The sequence below is a fragment of the Mixophyes fleayi genome, chromosome 7 (assembly GCF_038048845.1).
Source record: "Mixophyes fleayi isolate aMixFle1 chromosome 7, aMixFle1.hap1, whole genome shotgun sequence".
NCBI classification, from domain to species: Eukaryota; Metazoa; Chordata; class Amphibia; order Anura; family Limnodynastidae; genus Mixophyes; species Mixophyes fleayi.
In genome coordinates this window covers 7,018,044-7,043,240 of record NC_134408.1, presented here as the reverse complement: position 1 = coordinate 7,043,240, position 25,197 = coordinate 7,018,044, and the positions used below count along the sequence as shown (strand labels likewise).

The 25,197-nt window shown below is 37.4% G+C and overlaps 1 protein-coding gene across 1 annotated transcript; it reads right to left on the bottom strand.

Moving 5' to 3' along the window:
- Nucleotides 1-8,509: 8,509 nt before the first annotated feature.
- On the bottom strand, nt 8,510-24,251 carry LOC142097198 (guanylate-binding protein 1-like). Its single transcript, XM_075178846.1, has 11 exons — nt 24,145-24,251; nt 23,475-23,670; nt 22,081-22,208; nt 20,642-20,751; nt 19,089-19,276; nt 18,612-18,860; nt 17,864-18,144; nt 15,452-15,664; nt 13,879-13,981; nt 12,301-12,494; nt 8,510-10,818 (listed from the first exon to the last, which is right to left on the bottom strand). Exons 2-11 carry the CDS (start codon nt 23,665-23,667, stop codon nt 10,576-10,578), a joined length of 1,902 nt encoding a protein of 633 aa, XP_075034947.1. The 5' UTR covers nt 23,668-23,670; nt 24,145-24,251; the 3' UTR covers nt 8,510-10,575.
- Between the last annotated feature and the right edge of the window lie 946 nt (nt 24,252-25,197).

Here is a 25,197-nt window from a genome sequence, read left to right as displayed (position 1 = left end):
GCAGATAAATATTAAAGTATTTCCGGAGCAATTTGATTAACATCTGATGTATCATTATTATTGACATCATTATGTATGTTAAAATATTTTTTGCAAAAAACTTTAAACCTTGTGCAATTCTCTTTTGGGTTATAAATTAAGTGACCTTTCTTATCTCTCACTGCGATGACAGCCTGCGATAGTCAGTAATAACTCTGTGCTATTACTTTTTTTCATAACATTTTTGGCTTAATGAACAAATTCCTCTCTCCTTTTTTTCAGCTAGTAAAGTTTGAAGTCTCCCCTCTAATTTAATTGTTTAATTGTTTGTACACTAGGGGCCTGATGTAGAGTTGGGCGCAATTTACGCCAGAGCTCAAAAATAATTTGCATCTGACGAAAACGGTACCTTTTATGCAGTATCCCGAGCCCGACGCATTTGTCGATGAGTCCAGGTCAGCGTTATGAACAGAGTTTCATGTCAGTATGAACACTAGGAGCAAGTTCTTCAGCTTTGGTCTATGTAGGCGACGCAAATACGCCTGTATGGAGACACAGAGCAGGTAAACCTCATCCAAGATATACCGATTAGCCAAGTAACATATGTATGTTTCTGCTCTATGTTTCTGTCTCCTTAGGACTTGTTTCCTCACAACATCAATTAAACAATCAACCATGTGTTTGTGTAATAGTCTACTTTGTAGGACACATTTGCCTGTTCATTGCCTAACAAACTATAAGGCCAAAAACTTTTTTGATGAAATTTCTTATGTACCATATTTCTAAAACTTACATTTTACACTCATTTCTAAAATCCCTAGCAGTTTATATTATATATGGCAAATGATACACAATTTTTTTTTTTTTTAAAACAAATGTTAATGCTAAACACAAAGTGGAAAGAACAGCGGGGAGAGGGAGTTGGCCCATTGTCTGGCCTTTCATTGGTAACCTATGTATGATACAATGAATATTGTCACAATCTAGGTCATGGAATATGTCTTACTCATAACTTACTCTAACAATGCATAATGTAAAGAGGTATTGTTGAAAAAAAATGCTGCAAAGGTGGCTTTTTGATCAGTAATTTAGTTTGGCCTTTTTTATCATCAGACTAATTTTTACTGAAGGTAATTATTGAGAAGTCAAGGTAAATATTATGTAAATATCTATCTAAGATATATCTTTCTACCTATGTATAGTTTTACAAATGGTTAATGAAACATTTTTTGTAAGAATTTTTTTTTATCAAAAATAACACCTTTTTTTTTTTTCTTTGGTCTGGTTTCCTTTCAACAGCCTTTATGTGGTCATTTAAAGGAAAACCACATGTCAATGGAACAGAAATGATAAATGTTTTGTATATAATTTGTGTGAAAAAAACATATCCACAATTATCAGAACATTGTCTTCCAAACACTTAAATACATTAGTTAGTAAATTACGGGTGTGACTCATTGTATAGATATCAGAGTCCTGAGAAGACAAAGAAAGATGGGTTTGGGGGAGAGCCGTTTTTTTATGAGCTGGAGAAAATGAAGGTCTTCGTTTTATTATACATATGTGTATGGGGTGGGTTCATTAAAAATGGCCAAAATAGCATGATCTTTTGGGCACATATACACTCACATACACTCATCTTGGACTAGTTTTAAATACAAATATCCCGCATAGTTTTACATGCATAATGGGTATATTGTTTATGGTTTATGTAGTACTAAATATACAATAATTACCTGGCTGGTGGGAAACAGGTACCCCTCCCCAGCTCCACCTCTACCACCTCTAAGTCCAGGATGGAAGAAGCCAGGTCATCCTGCCAGTCCTCGCCTCCTGGAATATGGAGCTCCTCTTGGAGACAAGTTGGGGTGTGGGGTCCATCTTGGAGGCCTGCTGGGGAGTGAGGTTCTTCTTGGAGGCCTGCTGGGGAGTGACATTCTTCTTGGAGGCCTGATGGCGAGTGGGGTTCTTCTTGGAGACCTGTTGGGGAGTGAGGTTCTTCTTGGAGACCTGTTGGGGTGTGGGGTTCATCTTGGAGGCCTGCTTGGGAGTGGGGTTCTTCTTGGAGACCTGTTGGGGAGTGAGGTTCTTCTTGGAGACCTGTTGGGGTGTGGGGTTCATCTTGGAGACCTGCTTGGGAGTGGGGTTCTTCTTGGAGACCTGTTGGGGAGTGAGGTTCTTCTTGGAGGCCTGCTGGGGAGTGAGGTTCTTCTTGGAGGCCTGCTGGGGAGTGGGGTTCTTATTGGAGGCCTACTGAGGAGTGGGGTTCATCTTCTGCCCCTGATGGGGTGTTATGGGGTATCTATCAAAACAGTGTGAGAGCTGTTTGTTTGGTGGTTTGCTAACAGATGTATTTATTTTTCTTTACTAACTATTAAGGGCTTTCGCCTTAAATATAGTGAGAATATATTGTACAAAGATGACGTTGTTAATCATCTGTCATGCTAAAATTAAATTAGACAAAATATACATGGCAACAGCTTGTGAAATGGCAGCTGCGACTAAGACGCATTTTGGAAAAAAAATTCATGTCTACAAGGCAGAGTGAACAGATTTGAAGGTTTGAAATAGAGGAATACATCCCATCATTATAACTATTCTTTAGGAGCAATGTGGCTGCGAACATGTTGTGTGTCTTATGGTAAGGAGAACCTGATTAAGAAGATATTACACCAATTGAACTTTATTTAGTACGGACTCATATCAAAAAATCCTACATAGGGACTTACATTTTGAGAAATTTAGTCCCTGGTATAAAAACTGTTGTGGAGCACCGTTCCTATATATTACTTTATTTTCTCATATATTTTCTTGCTCTGGTGGATTGGAGCAAATTATATAGGTGGCTGCTAAACACACACCCATTGTTGTTGCGCTGTATATCACCGTGTTTTTATTCTTATGCTGCTGGTAACCTGTAGGCTGGGTTGTGGGGTATCACAGTCTGCTGTTATTTTAACAGCAGACTGTGATAATTAGAGTATTTGTTTTTCCAGTTCTGGCCGCTAGATGTCAGCCAAATACACCTAATGACTGAGATTCTGCAATACACTGAGCTTTAAATGAAATTTCTTACTAGGTGAGCCAGCAATATCCCAGAATTAATAGCAGGTAAGTAGCTAGATAAGGGTTAAATTCATGTCATCCCTGGGTGTCTCATGTTATATTGAACATTGTCCCAGGTAGTATTCTTGTCTTTAAAGTACTGATCAAGATTTTGTTAAGTGAATAAGGAACTGTGGATAGTGAAACAATGAAGATGGTTGGACACAGTCCCCAGTGACTCTCACCAATTTGGCCTCTAGATAGTCTAATAAAGTCGCACATGTATGGACTACGTGCTAATACTGAACAAACCCTGCACTTGATAGAGAGTCAATTGAAGAGTCTTCCTCGCGGTGACCATAACATTGATTGAGTACTCACCGGATATGAACTGAGCTCCAGTCAGACATCAAACGCTGATGGATTTAGGTAGCATAAGGCATCATTAGCAGCTATATGAGGGTTTCTGTGGTAATAGCTGTGATGATCGTCACCACAAGATCCAGCAGGGGGCGTACACATGTGGTCCTCCAACACTGTCTAAATTTAGATTTTTTTCAATCCACTGGGGTCGCTGGATATGTAAATGGTCAAGTGTGTTTCCACTATTGTCATTGCCATAGGTGTTAGCGTGTCTATGACAGCTCTTGTAATATCCTCACCTGGCCCTTAGGAGAATGGATGGGGGAAGAGCTGCTAACTCATATGATTCCCACGTTTTCTAATTTTTCTAACCCAGCTGATATTCTGTCACATAATGCCTTCAGACACACTAGTTTATATATTTAATTTAAAGCACAATTTATTTTCTATTGTTCTGCACCCTGAACTTATTCCGGGGGTAAATGTATCAAGCTGAGAGTTTTCCGGCGAGTTTGAAAAGTGTAGATGTTGCCTATAGCAACCAATCAGATTCTAGCTGTCATTTTGTAGAATGTACTAAATAAATGATAGCTAGAATCTGAATCTGGTTTTTCAAGCCCGCCGGAAAACTCTCAGCTTGATACATTTTCCCCCTGATGTAGAAATTGTTTGTTGATTGACCTTTCTCAACTGTAGGTTTATTAGTTGTTTATTCACATGTATGTATATAGTGTCAGCAGACTCCGCAAAGATTTGCAATTGGTAACAAAACCAGCAATGTCATTTTGGGGGTCGATTAAATAGAAAGAGAATCAATGTAAGTTCAGAGGGATGGGAATTGGATAGATTTTTTTTTGAACATTAAAAAGTTAAGTCAGGAATTTAATAAACTTTCCTGAAGAGCTGTGTTTTAGGGAATGCTTGAAGGCTTGGAAGTCATTGGAAAGTCTTGTTTGAGAAAGGAGTCAAGTTGGGATATTTGGAGATAAGTGCCGAGATGTAAGCTAGTACAAGTTTGATAATAAATTTGCATGTTAATAAATGTTTTTTACTATAATCTTTGCTCTTCTTATTATTCTGCACAGCTGTGTTATAACACAGCTGTGCAGAATAATAAGAAGCACTTAGTCTCAAAGTACTGAATAGGGCTCATATACTAACTACTAATACTTACACTGCTTGGGGTGTCCTCCATGATTATGGTGCATTGTAGAGAGAAGGAGGTCCCCTCACATCCACAGACACTCCCGTTAAACATACAGGTCTAATTGTTTATCTCATTCAAACTTTTGTTGCTGGTCTTAAATGCAAGGGGGACCTTATGAACACAATGTATGTTTCTTAATGCAATACTCTGCTGATGAAACAGAAAACTTACTGCTCTGAAAAGTGCAAAAATAGAAATGATTAAAGAAAAATAAAATATGTAAAAATTAATAGGCTCCCTCACATGTAAAACATATCTTATAACAATATCTATGATCACTATTTATCTCTCCATTGTGTTATTAATCACACTCATCTTCTAAACCCCTGTTGTTAATTCTGTTAGTTACAATGTATTACTGTAACATTAGATACATTAAACTCTTAATTATGATATAATAACAGTTGGTTCCTTTATGCAATCATTTGTTGCTAAGACAGAAAGATATATCATAGGAATCAAATGTTTAGTATTTCACATATGTGATGACACAATATTTATAATATACTAATATTTTTGAATATGCAGCTTACAACATAGAGAAGGGATGAATTATGGCCTAACAATTAAAAATAGAATATTATATAATTAAAATAAATTCCTCTTTATAGTTGATATCATTTATATAATGCTTTTTATTAATATCACCGTCTGAGCAAAGATATAGCAGTCATCATCAACATGATAATGATCACTGCTGTGTTGTTGCACTGTAATATAAGTAAATACAATAACATAGCGCCCCCTCTACTAAACCGAATAAGCAGACTCAGCATTGTGCCCAGGTTAGCACTACAGCAGGAAGACAACAAAAGGTAGAGTAACCAGCATCAGGCTAGGACAGGCTGGACTGGCCACAGGATAAAAGTCATACTCTTTTGGGAACCCCTGTTATAGTAGAAACCAGTCCCAGACCATACAGCACAGAGCTAGATCCTTTTGGAGGGGTGGGGGGGGTTCAAAAGATGGGCAAGCATGCCTTCCCTCCTAGAACCAATCAGGCCCATGCTGAAAATCACTGGGGCTCTTCCGGGCACTCTTGGGGCATTGGGTGTTAGGGTAATAGTACTAATAAATGCCACCTCAGTTGTCCTAGGTATTGGTGAACTTCATGCCCCAGCGATCTAGAGCTAATTCACACACCTTGCTATTTAGAATACTTTTTTATACAAATTTTATCCCTTTTCATCCTAATACTAATTTATTTTTCCATTTACAAACAGCATAGCACAGTTTTTCATTATAGTATGCACAGGTATTAGATAATCCTCATTATTACCTTCCCTATTGCTTTTGAATTAAATCATGCAACTCAAATACATAGCTAGGAGCAGATGTTTTGTACATGTAAAAACTATAAGAAAATCGAAAAGAAAGATTCTAAAACCACTTGTATCGTTCTGCTAGATTACACAACTAAGAGATGCAGATGAGGTGACTCCCTTGGATGCCGTGAAAATGCTCAAGTGATCGTTCTGGGTTTAGAAAAGAAGCCGTTACTAGTTCATGAAACAGAAAGTGAAAGTGGACAGAACTAGCGAGCTTATCTGTTGTTTGCCAGTCATTTAGTAGAAACAAGTGGAATACAGAAAATAGAGATATCTTGGCACAAAACATAGATAGCCATCATTGGAAAAACAAGTTTTGTGACCACACATTGTGTTAAGCATCCGTCCATTGTCATCACCTTTCTGCACATCCTCTATCATTTCCTCTCCTACAGCCCTTTCTACCTTAAGACTCACACACGGATAACACAGACAAATCTTGTGGCAGAATTTATAAATACAAAGAATCAGGTTAACAATTTAATACAATTCTATCTTTAATCATGCTTGGCATTGACGTCATAAAAATATATCACAAAGCCTTCCAGTCTCATGCTTAAACTCCCATCGGTCGGCTACCTCTCTTTCTCATCCCTTCTTCCCTTCTCCCCCTTTCTCGACTCCGTTTCTCCCGTCTCTCTCCGTTTCATCCATGTGTCTGTCTGTCTTCCCCTCCCTTTAGATTGTTCGATCCTTTGAGCAGGGCTCTCCTACCTTCTGTTTTCATCACTTTAACTGCGCTCTCCAGCTACTCAGCTCACCTCCTCTCAGTCCCTCTGCCCTCTGTCTCCTCTCGCTTCTCTCCGCTCCCCTCAGTGACTCTCAACCTGTCATCCGTGCCCACCCTCTTGGGCCATAGTTACCTGCCTATACTCACTTTTCCCCTCCCTCCCTCTCTTTCATGCTGTGCTTGAGCCCCCAGAGTTATAGTGCTTACTGTTACTTGTACTGTGCTGTTTCACCTTGTACTGTGCCATTGTTTGTCCTTGTACGGCGCTACGGATACTTTGTGGTGCCCTATAAATAAAAATTAATAATAATAAAGAGTTTAAATCAGAATATATGTAAAAATATAGAAACATGTAGGCAGATACATGGAATGGATTAATTGATGCACTTGTGTAGAAATAACAAAGGGCGAACAAACCTTTAGATGCTTAATGAAGTGTATTGAGGAACTTTTACAAATTATCCTGATTAAATAGTGAGTTCCTATAACACCAGATTGTGATTTGAGTCCCATAATGAAACTCTCTTGCCCACAATCAATATATACAAATTATACCTTATGATGAATGCAGTCACAATATGAATGTATATTAGAGATTAGGTAATCACACACCATATGGTGGCCACCATAAGTGCTTTGATTTAATGTTCCCACAGCTCAATTCAAATCACACTAAGAGCTGGGATTACGCGTTCTGTGGAAGTTCTTTGTATTCTTCCAGTATCCGTCCTTATAGTAATCACTAGCTCTATTTCACCCATATTCATCCTTACAATAGTCTCTCCCTGACGCATTTCGAAGTGAGCACAAGAGAATGCTCATAAACTGCTAAACAACAACTATTACCCAGCTCTTGCTCTAAATCTCCTCTCTTATCCCCAATGTCCTTTGGAACCTATCAAGGATAATGAGGAAGTACCAAGCTATTTATAGATGATCTGAGACCACAATCCCAAATGTTGAGAGGTAATTGAATTCCACACATTAATAAAGCATGTTACAAACAAAAATGATTTCTGCTTGAGGTTTTGTGCGAAAACCAGCGGTTTGCATACATTTGGGACTTTTTAAACTGCCACACATATGATGTGATTTCATATACAAAGTGCCGGTTAATAAGTAACGCGGTTTGTTCTTTAAAACCACATCTAATATAAGGTGGATTTTAAAGCCTCATTCAAAACCGCTACTTTTTAAGTATCCCCCATTGACTGAGAGGAGTAATTGCCAATGCATCCCTTACAATATAATCATCAATAATTACTCCTAGGAATTTTCATCTCACATCTATTAGAAATGACCCAGTAATTAACTATTTCTTTCCCAGACTTGTATATTACTACAGTGTATTTATTTAGTAATTGCTGATCATACAAAACACAAAGAGCATTGATCTAGTCGGGATCAAGTGGATTTTAATAGGTCATGGCAGATAACTCAATCAGCCAACGCCGTGATCTGCCTGTGTTTGGGTCACCTTCTTGTCTAACCTGGCCATATCTAAAAATAGGGCCACAATATACTCTGCCATGAGGAATACTATACTGGTATAAGTGGAGTATACTGGTATAAGTGGACTATACTGGTATAAGTGGTGTATACTAAGAGTGGCAATACTAACTGTAGAAGCATTTAACTTTATAGCATTACACCAGGAAACAACTGAGTTACTACTGTTAATACCATTTTTTGACAAATGATTACAGAATTAATATATAGCTTTATTAACTTTGGTTACTTAAGAAACAAAAATTTATAAAAAACATACAAACATATAATTTTGCAGTGTTGTCTTTAACACAAAAGCTTTATTGAATTGTTAAACTGGAAAGATGCAATAGTTTAATGCTAAATAAAGAAAACACAGACTACTTTAGAACTTATAATTACTGACAGGTATTTTATAGTTAATGACATTTATTTTGTTAAACAGTGTTCTTAATATGCCGGGGTGTAAAATATATCCTCTTATACGCGTCTAAACATTTTAAAGGAAACTTCTATTAAAAGTAATTTCTATATTTTAGAAATAAAAGTTAAGTTACTGTTTTTTCTATCAGTTCTTTTGATTAGGAAGCACTGTACTTGCAGGCTCACTGCATCTCTACAAGGTCCATGCATAGCAGTCAGATCTCAATTTGTTCATTCACAGACTCACTGTAGTCCAAGCAACAAGCTAAGAAGTGCTAGAACAGCTACTGTTTTAACTGTCCTGTGAAAAGTGACAAGATAAATATATTTGTAGTCCTAACATATAGTGATAACCCTACCATATAGGAATATATCCTCTGAAAGATCTGTGACCCAGAACATAATTGGAATATATTCGTTTTAATACTGAATGTTGATAGAAATGTCCACTCAATATTTTTAACATATTCACAAGTCTAAAGTCAAATGGTTTATATTTAGAAGTGCCGCAGCATAGTTTTTATGAAGTTTTAAAAAAAGAAGCTCAGCTGCAAATCCTAGAGAATAGAAAGGAAGGGGGTGTAAAAGCTCAGACTAGTATCTTTTCTAACTCACTTCATGAAGGTTGGCTGTATTTGCCAGCTCACATACAGATAAGATCGAAATAATTTTACCATTTGTTTGTCACCTTAAAGCAGCACAATTATAAGCAGATTACATTTTTTTTTATTCTTTAATTTTTTTGACAATAACTGTAAAAGTGAATATGAAAAGTAGTAGGGTAGCGCTCACAGGTAAGTAAGGTGAATAGAAATAGGAGTGCAGCCCCAAGCCAATGGTGAATGCATCTAACACAACCAGTGAGTTCACTTGTATGATTATATAATAAATTGTAGGAAGTAAGCTTGCACAATATTTTCTTGAACAAGAAGTGCATTGAATTCATTTTAACACAACCATTTTTGGTTCGAGAACACCCATCATCTGCAAGTACAAGGCACTGCCATGGGGACCAAGTTTGTGCCAAATTACGCAAACCTTTTAATGAGCTGGTGGGAGAAGCATTTCATTTGGTCAAATAGGGTTGTAAACTTGGTGAAGATACATCAATGATATAATCTTTCTGTGGAAAAGCAGCAAAAAAACTCTTAATCAATTCATCCTTGTAATGGATAGGAATAATAGAAAACTACAATTTACCACCTCACTCAGCAAGGAGCAAGCTATCTTTCTCTCATTAGAAATTACTATTGTTAACAACAAGATAGATACACATACCTACGTAAAGCCTGTTAATTCTAATAGCTTTATCTTAGCCTCAAGCAAACCGTACCAGAAATGGCTGGATAATTTTCCCCTAGGATAATTTATTAGTCTACAAAAGAATTACTTCCGGAAAGAAATCTTCATGGAACAAAGAGAAACTTTAAGAACACAGTTTATACAGTGATGAGAAGGTAAATGCAGCATTTTAGAAAAAAATAACAGGGAAAGTCTCCTAAAAAAATTAAAATGACAAAAGTAATGATGCAGTGATGATACACATGCCAAAATCCATAAAAATCCAAAAATAGTATTTAGGATTGGCCCAACTCTAAAACAAAAATTGGTCTCCACATAAAGATGACATAGCTACAAACTGGCTAGTAAATATAACTAGAAAAAAAAGGTTTATTTTCACATGCAACAACTTTGCAGCCTGTTGAGCAACATAAACCTCCAGCACGAGGTCTAGAATACATTTCATCTCTTTACCACTAAACAAAGATTAGCATAGCAAGGTTAATGGGAAATAACCTGTATGCTTCACACAATTAAGACTGACCTTAACATCTTCACCCAGTAATACTATTACTGTCTGGGAAGTTAAATACACAATTTAGTTATTTGTGATTCTCCAAATCCCCTCCCATTCCTTCTTTTGTGCACCTATTTCCTATCATTTATTATATAATAATTGTAAAAATAAAGCTTGGAAGAAAAGCAGACAATCTAAGTACTTTATACTGTTTTTATTGTTGGTATTCTTTCCATTTTCGAGTTGCTATTTTTTTAATGATATCTCCAGCCATTTCTATTAATGAGGGTGCAATAGCGCAAGTAACCTTCTTGAATGTCTCGATGACAGGCAAATAAGAGTTGGAGTCATTCATTTCATCTTTCAATTCATCTTTCTTCTTCTTTAAGTCTTCAATCTGTGCCTGATACATGTTGGCTTGCTGCTGAGATCCCTGATTACTGTATGTTTGCAGTTCCTGAGCACACGCCAAGAGTGATGACATATATGAGAAAAGACAGATAATTAAATGTAGCAATAATGTGATGTGTTCCAGAAAAAAAAATAAATGTTGTCATGGTCCATAGATGGTCATTTAAAAGCCACAAAAATGTGGGCCTGTACTGCGTCTCTTTCCGCATGTACGCCTAATTGTTTGACTGACGTACGCCCACTCCTAAAACCGTTTGGGCCTATTTGTGGATACTCTGGGAATTACGCATGATGGCAACAGTGAAAATGTCACAAAATCCACCCTACATAAACATTAAATTAAGTCCTTACTTTTAATTTTTGTAGAATGCTGGTTTATACTCATTGTTTTCTTAAATGTCTTAAATTTATCATAGGAGTAAGAGGGTATCAGAGCTGTACTTATTACAGTAATACACCTACCTGCTTTTAGTATGTTCATATACCAGAAGCACCAGAGTAATCCATGTTAGTGGTCACTCTAGAGATGACACCATTCATCCAATTATGGATTCCCTTGTACTGGTAATCACTCTAGAGGACTTAACGGAATCTTCCTCTATTCAATTAATTTCCATTTGTCTGCATGATGATCATAATGCAACCATCGGAGCCACCTACTACTATTAAACGAATGTCAGCCCTACAGTGCTAGAATTTTCAATTGTACACTCTTCATCACCCCTGTTTTCAATCTGCGGGCCACATCTCCTCTACAGTGTCAAAGCTATAGGCCACTGGACCTTAATGAACTGAGGACACCTATAATGATAATATATATTAGGAATGAGGACGACATTTCAGTTCTTACCTCAGGCTGCAGATAATGCTAATTGGTGCATGATGTGTATGGTGAATGTTCTAGAATGCACACCATTGGTTCTAATCACACACATATATGTGTAGTAAGTGTGGCTTGCTATAGGAGGTGTGATTGGCACACCGATTGACATCATCCTCTGCATCAAACACATGTGTACCTACTGTATAATGCTAATAACCTTCTCTGTTATCCAAAACATGTACTGATAATGTTTTTCATGCTAATGTACACGCCCTCCTACATGACCCCTACTGCCAGGGACAAAATACTTATTATTGCAGTTAATCAAGGCCAGATTTAAAAATGAAATTGTTCTATTCAATTCACCCCCACATCAGTTTCATTCAAACTAGATTTTTCTATTTCCCTCAGCTGATCTTTCTATCTGATGAAAGAAAATATATTTTAAACTTACACCATGCATGTAGGAGCCTACTGTGCCTAATGTTAAATCCATCACTACAGTTACCACAGATGAATTGGTTAATGTTTTACAACACCCTTAACAATTAATTCAGCCCAGGAAACTGCAAACCATAGTCAGTTTGGGAGTAGAACATACATCATTCAGAAGGGTTTAATGTTGGAGGATCTAGAATTCTATACTTGGCTCTGTGTACTACTGCAAGCCACCAAGGGAGAAGTTTATTGAATTAAATTACTTACCCTGTTCTTCTCATCAATGATTCTCTCTAGTTGAGACTTCATGAACCTTCTCTCTTCATCCATTTTCTCCATCAACTGATTCATGTTCTGCGTCATAGTTTTGACCTGATCGTCTTCTTTCTGTTTTCTCTGAGATTCTTTCAGTTGGGTCATTTGACTTTTTATCTCTTCAATTTTTTTTGTTGCTTTTTCCTCTGATAGAAAATGTAAATGATAAATTAAAGAATAAACTACATAAAAAGTCTATAGTGTCCTGGAATAATTTCCCACTCTACCATTTTATTCCTCAGGTCCAAACTGACTACATCTCCTTGTATGATAAAAATTGTTAATTATCTACCTTTTGATATATTTATAAGTGAGCTACGCACACACACTTTTTTTTGCTTAACATACACATTTCTGTACTGCTCATTGGCACCAAAATGCATCCTTATCTAGACATAGACTTGAGAAGTCTTGCGCATGAATAAGAGGAATGATAAGGGCAAAGACGGGCAAGAAAAAGCCAGTACAATAAGGGTAATGATGTGTGTACATATCCCCAGATATGCCTCTTAGGAGGACTCTCTCTTTTGGGTGCATGAGGGCTGATGCAATTATATGTGATGTCAAGATATTCTCTCTTGTGTATATTTCATTACATTATTGTGTTGTGTACAAATTGGGTTATGTCACTTTAGCATTTACTACCAACACTGTCATGCCGTAAGTCTGCGCTATCATTTTTCAGAAATCTACACACTTGTTTGCCTAACATACGCCTTGCATAAAAACTATTGTTTTTGAGTTGGACTCATCTTCAGATATGTTGACTCAACCTGCACATGTAATTATGCTTTTTAATCACATGTTCTTCATGTGGCACATGCCCTCTGCCCCCCGACATATCCCTCTCCTGGTCACAACTAACAGGGACTGCATGTTCATCTGCCTGAAGACTAAGTAGTTCCTACTAAGCCTTCTAAGCATTGTTATAAAAATAAAATGTATAAAAAAAAACTATTGCAATGTACAAACTTACTCAATCTAAAATAAACTTCCTAATGATATTTTTAAACAAAAATAACTACCAATAAAATTATCTAAATTACTGACTAATAAAGGGAAACAATAGTCACTAGCAAACTAATATAAAATCCATTTTTTTATTTTATTTTTAACTTAATGAACAGAAATCTAACAACTATTCCAACTATATAACTACACACTAGATATTAAAATATAAGCTAACTATACATAAAACTAACCATGAAGACAGAATATAATGGTTTACTAACAAACTTTCAAGATAATTATTGCAATAGCCAATCACTGTGATCACATGACCAGGAGCCCTGTTCATTTGTTCCTGGCCTATCTTTGGCTACTAGTTACAGCCCGGTCACTGCATTAGGAGTGCAGACAGGAACCCGTTCTGCTACCTGAATAACAGATAACAGAATGTATTCTATAGCACCAATAAAAAAAATTCCACAAAAAAGTCTCACAATAATAGTTGAGAGAAAAAGAATACAATTGAATTCAATGTGAGGCAACAGGACACGTAACAGGAACATGTAACAAGTAATCGTTCACCTTCAATTTCCTTCTCTTTCTCTGTCAGAGCTTCATCACCTTTCAGAATGTTGGTTTCAATGGATTTTTTGGACATAAGGTAATCCTTCAGTACTGCCTCCGCCTACAGAAAGTAAAAGATTTAGAGGATATAATGTAAAATACAATGTAGCATACGCCCGGGTAACCAACTGTCACTGTCCCTCTGCTTGAGCTGTGTATTGTTGAAGATCTTTTCATCACAAAGGTGAGGTTTAAGGAATATCCCCCCAGACTCGTTAAAGTCCGTTAAGGGCCTGATGAGACACCATTCTTAACTAATTTCAAAAACGTAGGTAGCTAGGTATGCTTTGTGCATAATCACCACCCTATGCAACATTTCTTACTTACACCTTAAGAAATGCCTGAATGTTAAATAAGGCACTGCAATTACTTAGCAAGATCTATACATGTGCAGATCTGATTATTAAATTAGATCTTTGGCGTTACTTACATAATCCGTTCTGCTGGATGTGTAGAACTCTTTATGTAACACCAGTGCTTTATCAGTGGATTAAAATGTAAATCAGTTCCTAACAGGGCCCTATCTGTGTGGAGTTTGTATGTTCTCCCTATGTTAACGTTCCATAAAATATGTTAATGGTAAACATTGGAATGGACACTGTTCCACCTCCTGTTGAATATGAAAGAGATAGGGAGTACATAAGGTGTTGGGTCCACACTCAGCCTGATACAACATTTATCACTGAAGCAGACAAACAGTGGTGAAACTCGTTGGTTAAAAACACTAAACATGCTCCTCATTGGGAAACAATCAAGAACATCCTCCATGCATAGAGAAAAGTTATATAGCAAGTCCACAGCAGCACCCAGAAGCCGTCAAGACCCTGGAAAGGAATTATTTCCTAAACGGCCTCTGTAAATACACAGTCACTTACCTGACGGCGTATTTTAATAAGGACGGAAGGACACATGCACGTGTAGGACATTATACTTACCAAGAGGACTGGAAAAACTAGACTTAAATAGTGAGCACAGATATTACATTACTTTGTTATGGAAACATAGGAGACTAAGAAAATCAAAATCAGCTAATGCTGCAGTACTGTACCTACAGCTATGTACTAAGTGCACACAAGCATGGCATTGGCAGTATTTTGCCCCTAGAACAATCCAAAGGACTGTAAACTTCTTTCACAGGGCTTTAGACATGTGACATTTGCTGATGCCTTTGGATTGTTTTTTTTACATTATACTGTATATGCTATACTATATATTCTATAATTGCAGTTGCTGATATTTATATTGAGGTCTTTAGGAAATTCTTAAATGAAGTCACCATGGCAAATCACTGTAAAGCGGCCAAATGTATCGGTCAAAGCACTCTGCCCTACTCTAGTCGTAGGACGCAATGATCACTTTAAGGTCTTGTTCGAGCTGCATTAAGTTCTGTTCAGTGGCCGTTATATGGAGCACAGCTCAAATGGAGGGCTCAGAGCACTCCTAGGCCCATCCCCGAACCAATAATATGGAGTCTGCAATCATAAAACTATGTGGAATCTAATTAGTTACATAGTAAACCACACCCACATACCTGTAAACCTTTTCCTGGTTCCTTTTTGTATGTTTCTTTTATTGTCTTCAAGTCTTGCTTGAACTTTTTGTGTCCACCAAGAACGCTGTACGTTCCTTCAGACAAAGCTTTCTCAAACTCTGCAGAAAGCTTCTCAATAAGGTTCTCACAACATTCCCAAGACTTTGTCTCATTCATCTTGCAGAAATCTTCCTTTTTCTTTTGTATAAGATCCTAAAAAAGGAAATAAAAAAGTTGTGATGTCCTAAGTTGTATATTATCAGTAATAATACACTCCCTACTGAATATTATGGATATTAGAAGTTCATATCCAGTATGATCTGTCATCTACATAAATTACAGCAACTGTATTACCACATATATATTAACACATATATTAAGTCATGACAGCAAGTAGATAACTGGGCTGATCTCCTGCATGTCCCATGTGTATACTTGTATAAAGGCAATTTGCATATAGTACGAGCCCCTAGATGGTTCAAAATTAATAATTGAAAGCAAAACCTAGTGGATTATAGCAGTCAGCTCGGAGAATGAATACAAATCATATTTTATGATTGCAAAAAGACAGAGGTTTCGGCTAAATAGGGAGTTTCCACTCTAATGGACTGATTCAGAGTAGAAGGTAAATCCATATACATGACGTAAAATTGTACTTCACTTCTAAATCGAAATGGAATCTTCTTTCCGGAAATAGTGCAAATGGAAATAAACGTAATACCCATAGAGATGGATGCAACTTCATCCTAGCAGAGCCACAGAGAGAATGAATGAGGGGGTCATTGTGGGCTCAGTCAGAGGGTCTTTATTTATTGTATTATTACACTCTACAGAGATGTGCTGATAACGTCACCATCATATTGTATCTGTACACTAGCTCTTAGGGCTGGACAAATATTAAGTCTCTAGCTATACATCCAAGTCTAACTAGGACGCACCTTTAAGTGATGAGCTTCACTTGTGTACAATCCTTTACTGTACTGAACTTACATGTGGATGCCCCTGATCCTCCTCTCCAAATGCTTGTTATGTTTACTCAGTGCATCCGAGTGCATTTTTACATGATGTAAGTTCACTTGCGTCCATCTCTAAATTAGAGCCTACAGTAACTCTGCTACACAATATAAAAAGAGGGCATATTTAAAAAGGTAATTGAGTATATTTTATGGTTTGTCAAATTGAGTAAAACCCTGTATCCTGAAAAATCCAAAGGCCTTGCCAGAAAATAGTTTCTTTGCTTAAGAAGTATATTAAACTTGTATTAACTTAACGAAGCATATTGTGACATATTGTACTAATTTAATTCTATCACTAAATACAGCAAATAAACATTGTTTTCTAAAAGTTTTTTGGCATTTCATGGCATAAACATCAACAAAATATTTACGTTTGTGTTAGAGATGCAACAGAAAAAATATCTGTTTGAGAAACTCAGATATTAGTTTCATTACATCTCGTCCTGATGTCTGGCATTCTGGAATCCTCACCAACACAGTAATACCCAGCACCTCATCCTGATTTTTAATATCCTAATTTCTGACCTCTAGAATCTCATCCAGCATCTGATTGTGATCTCTGAAATCTTGAATCTTACCTAGCATCTGATCCTGAGCTCTGACTTACAGGCAAAATGATCAGTGTTTAGTCGTTGTTAAGCGAGAGGTCATGCGTTACATCATATCTTACAATGATCACTTGCACAACAATTTGCTGCCTTTATTCTACAAAGCACATATCTAGTCATTACTATTACTCATGTGATTAATGTCATTTTAATTGTCTTTTATGCCATTTATTAACAAATAAACTTTTTAGCTCTCTGAACTTGGATTTTATCATGCTCCGGCTAAATGCTGCTTATGATAATCATCACTGGATCATCTGGCATGGAGACACACAAAGCTTGGCTGGTTATCGTAATTGCAAATTTTTGATTGTCATCCTAATACCTCCTTCTACTGTACTGCATGAAAACAGTTTTACTTTTCTGTCTCCTACTCCAAATGATCCTAACTAGATATGAGGTTTTTATACATCCAAATGGGTAAGAGGGCCATTCATGCAATATGGTTGCAAACTACACATCAATAGCCACTCGTGTATTTAATATCTTGCAGACAAGCCAGTACAGATCCACTGGAGCTTTAAAATACTCTCCTAGAACTCTTGACCATGCTCCTTCTGCACTAATTATGATTATTACTGGATCTGAACCTAATATGCCTCTTTGTTAAACTCTTGATACATAAATATAATCTGTAATTGTTGAACCTTATTCTGTAACACAACATTCCATGTCTTGAGAGAAGCCATTTCTGTTACTAATCAGCTATCAACACTTCCAGTTAATTTTAACTTATTTATCCTATTTCATGGTGCAGTATTAGTTTTATGTTTGGACCTGAGACTCACTATAAATTGGTTCTGGAACTTCTGATCTTCATCCTTGAAGGATTTTTTCATGAACATCTCAAGAGCTTCATTCTCACATTGTCTACTCAGATTTAAAATCTGGTCAAGTGTCTCGGTGGGGAACACAGCATTTTCCATCATTTTGTTCTCATAGTACTGTATTGCTTCCTGAACAGCTGCCTTGTTTTCTGTCTCAGACACAGAAAGCACCACATCTTCCATGCAGGCAACATTGGTGGAGCTTATGGCTACAGTGTATGTTTCGGCTAACTTAGCGAACTCTTAATGTGAGAAAAACAATATATTAATATATGTTTAAAGACTTAGACAGACAATTTAAATGCAACACTGATATCAGTTTCTGTCGGTCAAAATTAAAAAGTTAAAAACTGATTTATAAAATGTATTTTCTACTTAAAATTGTCTTTCAAATTTGAACCTTTGTAAAACAAACAATATGAAAAAAAATAAGTGTTACATACAAAACATTAAGTAAATGTACATTATAAACAATATTTTATGAGCATATTCTAAATTTCTTTTTGAAAATTATTGGAACATTTGTAAAATGGCTTTCCAAAAATCAAACTATTAGGATAATATCACAATTCACCCCGCAAATTGAACCACAGGGATTTCACCCACCTCAGCCAGCAAAAAATGATAGTGAATTAGGTGAAAGTTAGACAATTTGATCATTCATCAAGAAACAGACAAAATTCAGTGTGTGACAATTAAATCAACTCACTGTCACCAGTGACTTTGGGTATTCCAATAACACGCTTCACTTCAGCTTTATCGAATATATAGTCACAGAACTTTTTTGACTGAGCCACAAAATCAGGCTTAAGGTCTTTCTCAGGTACTTCCTCCATCTTCTGTAGAACTTCTTTGTCAGCCGATGGCAAATCAAACACAAAGCATTTCCGGCTTCCGAAATACATGCGGAGGTATTTCCTGGGCTTATTAAACTCCTCATTCTTTATTGTCTTTTCAGCTTTAATAAAAGGAAGCATACATAAAAATAAAATATTTATAATTATAATTTTATTTTCATATCAATGTTGGGTTCTTCTCCCACCTTTATACGCTTGCGTTCATTAGTTTCTTTTAAGTATCCTCCCCACATGTGTTAAGAGTTCTACTTTATAAAATCTTTCTTTCAAACTCCTAAAGTACAGATGACTCCATAAGAAATGCTAGAGGTACATTTAACAACACTTACGGGTTTTCAACTTTAGAGCATTCTCTAGATAATCATCTTCTGTGACCTCTTTTCCGTCAATCACTAGTCCCAAAGTAAAGTCCCTCACCGCCCAGATGAAGATGGGGAAATGCACAGAAAGCTCTGCCTCCTCGTCATCATTGTCCTTGGATTTCACCTTGATTAGTTCTGTCAGTTCCCCCACAAATCTAGCAGACGTAAGTTAGGATACATAACTAATGTGGAAACTCTGAAATGTTTATGGAACATTCAAGCATTCACAGGGCTACATCTATCTGCTACCAATCAGATAATTGAAGGGTTCACAGGGCAGTTGTGATTGGATTGAGGTGTCAGGATTTGAAAGCAGATGCTTATCCTGGTGAATCCCCCTCTCATCCAAAGTGAGCCTAACAATGCTTGGATTATAGTGTGTCAACCATGTATGCATATATTTTTTTGTCTATTAAATGTTCTTAAATGATGCCATGTGGGTTCATAACTACAACATTATCTTTATTATTAGTTTCTTGTGATGCAGTAATTATAATTAGATACTGCCATGTTGAATCTACACACAGAGAATTAACCTTTGTTTTCAGGAAGCAGGGGAATTTTATCTTAATCCGGCACATTCCAAAGATGGAGGTATGTTCAAGAGAGCTGTGGGAAGATAACAGGTATCCCTGGTATCCCTAAGAACACAAGAGGAATTAAAATGAGACACAGACACAAGGAGAGGTACTGCAGGACACGACTGGCGAGAATTCACTACATCTGTTCGACTGGTCCAGGATCATGTCGGTGTGGATACCCACAAAAAGCGGGAGGACATTGAACTCAATCCATACCATGTGGGTAGAGGAGTGATGATTATGTTCTGCAGCTGAAGTTGAACACTGCAGTCACTGAGACAAAGATGCCGGTGAGCTATAGAAGTGTGTAGTTTGCAGCCCTATAGTAAGTTGCATGTTTTCTGTTATTGCATGCTGTATGTTTTCATGTATAATAAAAAAAGGTGCATCTTTCACCCACTAATTACTTAGGTGGTATATTTAACCTACGTCAAGGTAAAATTACCTTGGTATCCTCACAGCTGTTTAAACCCTACAGCCAATCAGATCATTTGAACATTCACAGGGAACGACTAAGCTGTAATCAACCCAATAAAGTCACTTTATAATGTTACTGGAATGCATCCGGGTGTTAAGCAGCTCTGACATCGAGGACACGAGCAAGCTCTCCAGACTGCTGCACCAAAGTCAAGCTAGCTGCTCAAGTAGAAGTAAATGAGACAAAGCTTGTGAATCAATCGGTTGCTAATCCTGTACTAATCCTGGAGTTATCCACACAGTGCCTACACTCAGTGCCAACAGCTCTCCTCTACCCTATAGAATGTCAATGAGCGGATGTGATCTGGTAATGGGTAAGAAGTGGTCCTACCTAACCAGCTGTGGTTGTACAAAGGTGTTCAGCATCTTCGTATCAGTCATGTCTATCTGAAACCATTCACTTCTCATTTTATGCGTAAGGCATTTTATTTGCCATCATTGTCACATTTGTTTAAAGGATACTTTAATTTGTTTAGTGCATCCTGGTCGATTGTGCCTTTGCTATTATACACCAAGGCACTGCTCAGGAGAACGGCAAGGCAGAAAATCCTGATGTCATTATTAATATCCCCCTGTAGGAGAAAAAAACAAACAAAAAAAAAAAAACTTCTCAATGAATTCTGACAAAGTAAATATCATATTGTTCTATGTGATTGTTATCAATTGTAAAGCACTACAGAGTAACCTGGCACAATGAAACATGTCAATAGTAATAATAACTTAGACATACATATAGCTATACTGGGCCTGATTCATCGTTGGTCGTTCTTTGTGTGCCGTATCTTACGTGACGTAGCTCTGTACATGCTCAGAAACTGACCTTATGCCAGTAAAAGCAATTGTGGACAATTCGTGTTTGAACGTAAATGATAATCCCAACTGCCTACGACTTTAAGGGTGGAATAGGGGAGGGACGTGGTGTATGCATATAGACAATGTACAGTAAGGGGGTGTCAAGGTTGAGCGCATGTGCGTTTGTCCAATTCAAGCCCTGAGCATCTCTTAGGTAAGTGTTTTTTAGCCATATCCCTTGCACCAGCTACAGGACAGGTGTAAGTGCCGACTGATAGTGATGACTGACATGGATGCGTGCCAGAATATGTGTTTGCAAGTAAGAGAAGCTATAATAATGCATTTTATGTACAGAATGCATTAACATCATGGATTATGTATTTCATGTAAAAAAACCTTTATTCTTGCATATATTTTTATTAATGACTATATCATTAAAAGTTGTAAAACAATTTTATGAAATCTTTTTGTTTGCATGCATTCTGCTGGGACTTTATATTGCACATATACATGTGAGTATCCTGCATTCTGTTCTGTCTGTCTGCAAACGGCAAGTATACATGCTTATAGCCAGATTCCAAAGGAAACGTTTCTTGAGATCCACGTGCACTCGGATGCAGGTGGACGTGCGTGCACGTTACATCCAATTATTTTAAACGCAAGTTGCGTTCGAAGATGAATCAGGCCCACAATCCCCATTCTATTCACCATCCATAACTGTCCTCTAATCATAATACTGGACACATTTCTTGATCACAAATGAAAAACCTCAATTATAAACATTCTAGGCATACAGCACCAGGACCAGTCCAGCTCCATGCAGTAAAATCACATTCACATACTAGATTGAGATTTTCTGCTCAGGTGAAATCTCATAAAACTCCTATATTTCTGTATTACACATGAACTAGACTGTAAGCTCTCATGAGCAGGACCTTCTCTACCCTTTGTTTCATCTCCTTCATAAAACTGGCCTAAACTTGGTCACTATATGTGTATTTGTATTGTGTGTGATTATCTAATTCAGACGTTTATATACTGCAGAGTTTTCTGGCACCTTACAAATAAACAATGACGACGACGATGGACGTTTTCAATATCGACCTCACCTTTTCCACATCTCCCAGACCTTCGGTGTCCAGCAGAACAAGTGTGTGATTCACTTTTGTGGGATGTGGACGACACCACATCCAGATGCCTTTTGTCTCAGCTTGGACATTGTAGCCCAGGTTAAATCCTGTAAATATTAAGCATAGAAAGTCCTTAGTGGAACTAAAGATGGAGCCAGTGTACTCTAAAATTTTAAACCACCACATGTTGTTGTTTGTGAAAATTGCCCTTAAAGACATTGCCGTTTTCAATTTAGCTGCCAAACTCGGCGAGTTGCAGAAATCGGAGCACAATATATTACGCCCTTAATCTCCTGACCTTTTATGTGCACATCGAATCCCCCATTTGGAGTTACAAAGATATCAGCAGTAGCTATGAGCTACATTTAAAAAAATATTTTGCCAAAGATACACTTCTTTCGTTATATGGGCATGAATTTTCACAGTTCTACCTAGTGGTATAAGTGAAAATTTAGAAGTGTTGGTATTGACAATTAGAAATGGAAAAATGGAAAATGTAAGTGATTGGAATGTGATAGTGTTGCAAAGGCAGAAGGAGAAGAGGCGGTATGACGTACCCCCATATACACCCCACTTATATATATATATATATATACACACACTCATCTCCAACAACCTCTCCATTGACACTCCATCCAGTTCCCTGCGATCGCCTAACGACCGTCGTCTCTCCTCCAATCTTTTGACCTCATTCCACTCAAGAATCCAAGACTTCTCCCGGGCCACCTCCCTCCACTAGAACAACCTCCCAAGCTCCATCCGACTGTCCCCTAATTTGTGCACCTTGAAATAAGCACTTAAAACTCATCTGTTCCTCAAAGCCTACCAGCCATCTACCTAACCTTCTCTCCATGCTTGGTCTCCTCACCTCTCTTCCTCTGTCCCTCTTCAAGATCCTTCCCTTGTGCCTCCTGTCTGTTTATATACAATCTAAGTGACTGGAATATGATAGTGTTACAATGAAGGCAGTAGGAGAAGTGGTAGAGTGACATACCAGGTTTACCCCCCACCTCCACCAATAAAAAAGTATATATATATATCTGTTACAGGGTCAGCTCTGTTCACAGACTTTAAATTCTACAAATGGAAATTACAAATACAGTTTGAAATATTGAAGCAAAAGCAGAACTCGAAAATAGTAACTCTACATTTTCAATAGATTTAAGATCGCACCAATATCGGATATCTAATTGTGAATATTAATTGTTTCTTACTTTAGTTTCTGTGAATATATTTTTACACACACATTGATGCAAGACGCTACACTGGTGAGAAGTGTCTCTTTCATGTACTGCTGTATATATAGAAAATCACAGACACAATGCACTATAAGTCCTTCAGATAACTTCCTGTACATCCATCAGTCCACTGACCTCTCTGTTCTCCAGCCAGCTTGTTCATCAAGTAGGACTTCCCCGTCCGATACAAGCCGACTATTGCCACCACCACCACCGGCTGCTTGATCTTGGAGAGGATGTCTATTGCTTCAGGGTTCGTTTCTAACTTTCCTTCGGGGGTGTTGTTAATCAGGCAGACTGGGGCTTTCATTGTAATGCCTGAATCCATGGTCTGTAAGCGGAGAACAGACAGGTATGAAAGTAGGTAGATGGCACCTGGAAAGTAAGTTATACTGAATATAGTCTTTTCCTGTTACCAATCCTGAAAACATTTATGGCTATTTTTCTTGTCTGTATGATGAAAGCCAAACTGCAGAACATGGATGTAACATTAAGAATCCCATTCAAACATTTATGCAAAAGTGAAGCATTGTTCCAGTAAAACGTATATATTGTATTTCGGTATCTTCTGCCTTACTTACATTATATAATAACTATGGGACACTAGAGAATATATACATATGAAAACACACCCTGTAATACATGTAATGTAACCACCTGTAAATGCAATATATACTATTTCACATAAGACAAATAACTGCAGAAAGAAATAGTATAAAAAGACACAAGTGTTGGACAGGTTAAGGGAGAATGAAATACCTGTAAAACAAAGAGGCACCTGTTACATTTATTTTCATTAACTCACTTTGTTTTCTTCTTCTCAAAGTGCAGAAACCCTTCTGTGATGAGCAGCTGTAGGGAGAAGTCACTTAGTCACTGATTATGACCTTAGCTCAAACTCTCAGTGCATGCACTATAACAGGTGTGACCAGAAGTGAAAGTGAAAGACAATTTAAAAAAAACAACAACTTATTGCACGATTATAAAATGTGTGCAAGAGTCATTGTAGATTATTCTCCTTTTTGAGAATTGAATACTTTGAAATATCAGAAAACATTGCTTATATCTTCTCTAGTGACACTATTCTATTATTTTCTCATATAATCCTCACAGTATCTCATACGTGCCTAACCTCCCAAAAATGTTCAGGAGACTCCATAATTTTGGGTAGCTCTCCCGGACCCCCGTCAGTGCAGGCCTTTCTCCCAGATCCCATTCACTTTCTAGTGAAGTGGGTGGCATGGGGACCTCAATGACACGATCTGCCGTGAATTCCATCACTCATAGGTGCGTGTATAGGACGCCCTAGTGTGTGTGTGTGTGTGTGTATATATATATCCGCCTGTTATGTACGTCTAGTCGCTATTCAATGACGATTGTCCACCTCCAGTTGTGCGGTTCCAAAGCACAATGTGATTTAATACCAAAAAGCAGCAGAGCAACAATTCAAATAAAATAAGTACAGCCATTATGTTTGCAGGCGCCCTGGATCCAGCATAGTCATTCAGTCCTGAAGTCTGTGGTTAAAGAGACTGTCTGTTGGTCCCAGAGCCCCTGCTTATATACAGTCAGTGATACAGTGACAACAAAACAGATGATTTGGCTTGTTTCCATAGGTTCAGGCTTCAGGAAGGTCCAGTGTAATGCAGGTCATTGGCCAGTTCAAACGATGCCATCCAAGGGTGGGGGTCAGCTCTCGAGAAGATGCATACTAATCTTCCCGCCAAGAACTAGTTTAAACTGGTCCATTTACATTACACAGACAATACCATTCTGATAATTTATTTCCCATAATCCATAACTAGCATACGCAAGGCGTGATCCTTTCGGCGATTGAACCAGATGTCTGCGGATAAAT

What these genes read in the sequence shown, in the direction of transcription:
- LOC142097198 (XM_075178846.1), bottom strand. Translation starts at nt 23,667, where the DNA reads ATGGATTCAGGCATTACAATGAAAGCCCCAGTCTGCCTGATTAACAAC. An exon ending in TGCTCTAAAGTTGAAAACCC is followed by an intron (nt 18,861 to 19,088) that starts GTAAGTGTTGTT and finishes CTTTTATTAAAG; the next exon opens with CTGAAAAGACAATAAAGAAT. An exon ending in AGTTCCAGAACCAATTTATA is followed by an intron (nt 15,665 to 17,863) that starts GTGAGTCTCAGG and finishes TTCCTTTTTTAG; the next exon opens with GATCTTATACAAAAGAAAAA.